The following is a 5,951-nucleotide window of genomic DNA, read 5'->3' as shown; positions in this document are numbered from 1 at the left end:
AGTTGAGCGAAGATAGACTGAGAGTTGAGCGGCAGAGAGACAGAGTGAAGAGAGATTGAGAGCTTAGCGACAAAGAGAGATGGAGCCAAGAAAGGTGAGAAAGAACAAAATTTCTAAAAAAATGATATGTGTGCAATCAGTAGACAATAAAAATGTATTAATAGGTGATAGTTTTAAAATTTTAGGGGAGAGGTGGTATTTTCAGTTAAAATTATCAAAAAGATGGCATTTTGAACTATTTCCTTTTTTTTTTTTTTTAAACACAGAGAAAAATTAGTCACCAAAGAGGCACTAGTATAGTACCAACCAAACCCTTTCTGATGTCAAAGTAAGAGTGGAATAAAGATAGTTTGAGAGAATAAAATGAAAAAAGAATTATCACCTTTGTCAGAATGTAGGTGGGGATATTTATAGAAGGCCCACAGGCCATGGTACCATCATGAAGAGGAGGGTGCTTAAACATGCCCTAGTGTGCTAATTGTAGGGGAACAACCAAAGGATTATTTAATGCCTGCTCTAGCCATGTAGTGAAACTTGTCCAAGCAGGTTGGTTTAGAGTTGCGGCATGTAACTATTTGTGTCCTAATTACTCACAGTTTGATTAGTCAAACCACACGGGGAAGAAGCTCATGCTGATTTTGCCCCAAGTGCCTAGGTTAGGTGCTTGTCCGACCCGACCAAGATTGGTCGTGGACAATGGTGTGGTAAATTGGTCTAGTCAGGTTTTTGTGAGGATGGTCGGGTCTTGTGGGACCAAATATCGAGATCTTTGCTATCGAGGCCATCCACATGGCGAATTGTAAGTGGACAATCAGCTCGGGCCATATCATACGCCATCATCTTTCACTTGAACCGTAAACTCCTACACTTTTCACCATCATTTTGTTTTTTGAAGGTACAAATTTTAAAGGTGAAATTATTGTATTCGTTTTGCTCTAGAACTGGTTGATTATTATCTACCCAAAGGGCTGATAATGGGTCGTGTTGTGTCGAGTTTGTGTCATGTCAGGATTATATACGTGTTAAGAATACTCAACCCAAATCTGACTCGTTTAATAAACGTGTCGTATTTGACCCACTAATTTCTCGTCGGATTTCAGGTCGTGTCGGAATCACCCGCCAAGTGGTAGCAAATAAAAAACAAATAAAAAAAAACATGAATTTTGATAATTTAATCAAGTAATTGCATTTTTTTATATTTTTTTAATATATAAAATAGTGATTACATTTTGCTTCTCTCTAAGTGTGAAGATTGAGAAAGAGAAATTTAAAAAAATTTAAAAAAACAAAGAAACAAAGAAATGAGTTGGCTGGTTACATAGGTACTTTAATGGATTGGCGGGTTACATATGTATCTTAGTAGGTTGACGGGGTGACTAATTTGATAAACGGATTACATAGGTATTGTAGTGGGTTGGCGGGTTGATCCGAAACTCACCTGTTTATTAACCGGTCAGTAGAGGGTTGACGCAAAAATAAACCAAAAATTTAAACTTGCTGATTAACACGCTAATTTCAAATCATGTATCAGGTCGTATTGGAAATTGCCACCCCTTATAACTATTCCAAAGCACATTCCTTGCAATGAAATGATCCTTTTCGGTGTTTCCCACAAATGCAAGCAACCTCTCCGAACCAAATCAAATTCGTTGACTCCATCCGATCGCATACAATAATAGACCTTTCCATCGATCACAACTGTCCATCAATCCCATTTTTGTTTAAATCAGCAAACAGTCACAAAGCCTTAGATTAGAAAAGTAATCTAATCCAACGGTTCTCGCTGGTTGTGCTAATTACTGACCAGGACACAGATAAAGAGCTCTGCAATCGTCTCTTTTCAGGAAACTGAGAGAGACTATAAACCTCGTCCTAGATATAAATCTTGAAAGTCTAAATAAAACCCAAATTAATTTACCAAATTCCAATCAGAAAACCAGTTTCAGATTCACATTTGGTCACTCGTTCTGATCCCAATCTGGGTCTCTCTATCTTTTCACTGTAAAATGCAGAAGGAAGAGGCGGCGCCAAATGATCAAGAAGAGAACGAAGCTGAAGCTCTGGAGCTTGTTCTCTTTCAAGTGCCTGAATGCTATGTCTACTTGGTATAGTTCATTTTGATATACAATACCTGATGTGCCATCCCTGTGTTTTCATGAATTTTTGTAGTGATTCTGTTGAAGGGTATCTTGGGAATGCAATGGAAAAGGCATAATTTTACTAGATTTCTTCATGATTGTTGATGCATGTAATAGTTGAATGAATTTTGTTAGCGTGTAAGTTAGATTAATGGCTGAATAGATTGGCATTTTTTTCTTTGTTCTTTTGGTCAATTTGATTATTGATGTTATAGTTAAATGAACTTGTTGGAGTGTAAACTTTGGTTAATGGTGAAAATATTTAAATTTTTTGCTAAAACAAGTTGATGGTGAGATCGTTTACCATTTAGTAATTTATTGGTGCTTGTTGGGATCTATCAAGTTGTACAAAGTCATGGGTTTTAAATTACAATTGAGCAAGTAATTATAAGAAATCGACAATGAGAGAAACGTATGGTTACTGTTATGTAGGGTTCTTGAAGTTATTTGTGATGTCAAGCTAAGCTATTACTTTGTTTGTGCAGATACCACCGAGGAAAAGTGCAGCTTCATACAGGTTATGCTCAACTCATAAAAATAGAAAATGTGATATGCATTTAGCAGTTTATTTGTGATTAATCTGATTTATTTGTAACTTTGATGCTTCTGTTCCACACATTGATCAGTTACCTGGAAATGAAGCTTACAGTTAGGCTAGATTGTGCGAGCTTTTAAAAGCTATTTTGTGGATAAGTTTTCTGAGATGGAGTTGGATTGGCAACAAATCAAAAGATCCAAAAATAGACAAACAAATGGAGATGAGTTTTAGTAATCCTGAGATTGGATGCTTTTTAATCATACAATGAACAAACAAAAAGAAGAGTACTCTTCTATTGGAATTAATAACTGCTGGAACTCTTCATTGCATGTGTTGGAGTTGAGTTTGAAGTGTCTGAAGTTTATTTCAGGGCTGATGAATGGGATGTAAACAATTGGGTATGGGAAGGGATATTGAAAGTAATCAGCAAAGGAGAAGAGTGCATTGTCAGACTTGAAGATAAGAACACCAGTGAGGATATTTTAGTTATTGTTATTAGATGAAGTTGTATTTCTTCCTTTTGTAGCATGAGTCATTTTGTTTCTTCTACTGTAATATGATATATCCTTACAGGTGAACTATATGCTCGGGCTTTTTTGAGAAAAGGAGAGCCTCATCCAGTGGAACCTGTAATTGATAGCAGCAGGTTTATCCTATTTCTAGTTAAACTGGAGCCCATCTTTATTGGACTGCAGAATCTTATTTAAGTTTCAATTTATGCATTTTGATTAGTATCTAGAGAGTGTCTAAATAATGTTTTTCGTTCTGCAGATATTTTGTGCTACGTGTAGAGGAGAACATTGGTGAGCTGCTATACTTGCTTCATTGGTTTAAGATCTCGGGAATCCTATTAGACTATTGTTGGAATGATTCAAAGGCATTATTGACTCCTGAGATAGATCTTTCCCCATGTCCACCTTTGACACACCTGAGATTTAGTGCATGTGGGGGCTTGGTGGGTTCTTAGAAGACTAAATGGAACTCTGTGGAGGCTTAGATTATCAGTCAATACCATTATTAGCCCACTTAGAAGTAGAGATCAAGTACCTTAAGCTTAAAAACAATTTTTTTTGGGGGGCGGACACCCACACTTGGCCTTAATTAGGTCCTCCCTATTGATGATATTTTGAGAAGAAATGTCGTAGATCTAGAGACACCACAGAGAGGTTGTTACCACAGCAGAGTAGACCAAAACTTGTGCGCATTAATATATGTATATCCATTCTAAACATTAGGAACTATGCTTACACGACTTAAAAACTTTCAAATATATTCCTAGTAGTGGGAGAGGGCTAATACTCACAAGCTTTCCATCTGTCCATAGTGGTTTGGACAAGAGTAGACCAGACTATTTTAGATGAAGAACAGTCTACCTTGAAATAAGGACGGAAGAAGTATTTTGACAAGAATGTAGAAAGCATTTGCAGATCACTGTATTAATATCACTGTAATATACAATTTCCCCACTTCTGTAAATCGTTTCTCAAAGGTAGGAACTGGGATGCCTATACTAGGCTGGGATAATGGGTGATTAGATACATATGTGAGGTAGAACGAAAGAGGCCTATGCAAATCTAGATTCATTTACTGGAAGGGCACATCATATTGCAGCTCAACTTTTTAAATTAGACAAAGACATTTTCTCATTTGGGCAGCATATACAGGAATGTATTTATTTCTGTTAGACAGGGGAGCATATTTATTGCTTGAGTAGTGCTACCACCATGTGGTGATATGTCAGAAAACCATAGACAGAAGAGTGACTCTTTTCCATAGAAGGATTATGCCACTTCTTTTGCTTTGTTTTATTTAACCTCTTGTATAACCTTTTAGTATTCCCGCTTTTCCAAAATTTTGTGCCCGACTCTGATGCAATTTTTTCCTTTTCAGTTAATTTTTATTTCCAGTTATTTGTCCATGTATTATTTCTCATTACTTTGAAATTTATGCAGATGGTCGGCTTCGGCATGCTTTCATTGGCATAGGATTTCGAGAAAGAACAGAAGCATATGATTTCCAAGCAGCCTTGCATGATCACATGAAGTATGTCCCCTATGTACAGTGATTACAATTTTGCCCGTTCTTCATTTTCTCTACAACATTTTAGAAGTTTGTTAGGTGATTTTAAATGCATATGCATGAGGATGAATTTCCATCATTCAAGCTCATGTACCTTTCTAAATTGTTTTGAAGATATCTGGACAAAAAGAAAACTGCAGAAGAGATGGAGCAAAAGTTTCAGCAAACTTCCTTGGTTGATTACAGCTTAAAAGAAGGGGAGACTCTTGTACTACAATTAAAGAACGTTAGTGGATCTTCATTTTCTTGTCAACTGTGTCCTCTGACTCATGCTACTTACTGGAGTACTCTGATTGAATTTAATCTCTTGTTGCTGTCAACAGAAAAGCGCTGAAATTGTCAAGTCCAAGGTTTCTGAGAACAATTCACCAGAGAAAAAGGCCAACCAAAAAGAGCCCTTGATTTGTATCAAACCACCACCACCTCCCCCAGGACCACTTTCACCGTCTACTGGTCAGAAGTCTCCCACAAACTTTCCCCCAAATCTCAATCTTCAGGGGGATTCTAACCACAAAGCCTCAGAATCAACAGAAGATGATTCAAAAGAATCAATTTCTTCTGGAAATGAAATCACTCAAGATATACCAGATGATGACTTTGGGGATTTTCAGACAGCTAGTTAATATGAAGTATAAACTCTGAGATGAGACATGTTATACTCGACTGCCTGAATATGTCTTTTGCTTTTGATGGTTTGGGGTTTGTGATGGTTTAGATTTTATTTACAACAAAAATTTAATTGATGTGGTGTATATTGTTACAAACTAACTAATGTGAAGTTACTTAGAAAGCGAAATTGTGCCAATCAGAATTATTTTTATCTTATTGCAGTGTATTTTTTTTGGGTCGAAAAGATTATGTGTTTGGTATTACACATGAGTAAGATGCTGGATTAGTTGAAATGTCTTATTACATGGCCTAACAGAAGTAGAGATAATTCAATCCAACTTTAATCTCAACCTTTTATTGGGCTTCATAATCCTACCATCTTACCATCTATCACCCAAGGAATCAACCCTAGAGGGGGGCGAATAGGACTAATGCAATTCAAGATTTAAAACAGTAAGCCTAACAATGGAGAATATAAATGAAGCTCTCCCAATAATAACTGTCGATTATATTTATAGTGCATAAAAGGAATCTGCCCATTTTTACAGATGTAACAACTGTTGGATTTGGAAAAACTTTATTTGCAT

General features: G+C 36.4%; 1 protein-coding gene across 1 annotated transcript; it reads left to right on the top strand.

Moving 5' to 3' along the window:
- LOC18786848 (uncharacterized protein At1g03900) lies at positions 1,692-5,608 on the top strand. Its single transcript, XM_007218727.2, has 8 exons — positions 1,692-2,105; positions 2,624-2,655; positions 3,047-3,147; positions 3,250-3,322; positions 3,448-3,479; positions 4,629-4,719; positions 4,870-4,981; positions 5,079-5,608. The coding sequence occupies exons 1-8, from the start codon at positions 2,007-2,009 to the stop codon at positions 5,376-5,378; spliced, it is 840 nt and encodes a 279-aa protein (XP_007218789.1). The 5' UTR covers positions 1,692-2,006; the 3' UTR covers positions 5,379-5,608.

The sequence above is a fragment of the Prunus persica genome, chromosome G2, assembly GCF_000346465.2.
Source record: "Prunus persica cultivar Lovell chromosome G2, Prunus_persica_NCBIv2, whole genome shotgun sequence".
Taxonomy (NCBI): domain Eukaryota; kingdom Viridiplantae; phylum Streptophyta; class Magnoliopsida; order Rosales; family Rosaceae; genus Prunus; species Prunus persica.
Note: the sequence above shows the minus strand (reverse complement) of the source record. Positions and strands in the feature narration are given on the sequence as shown.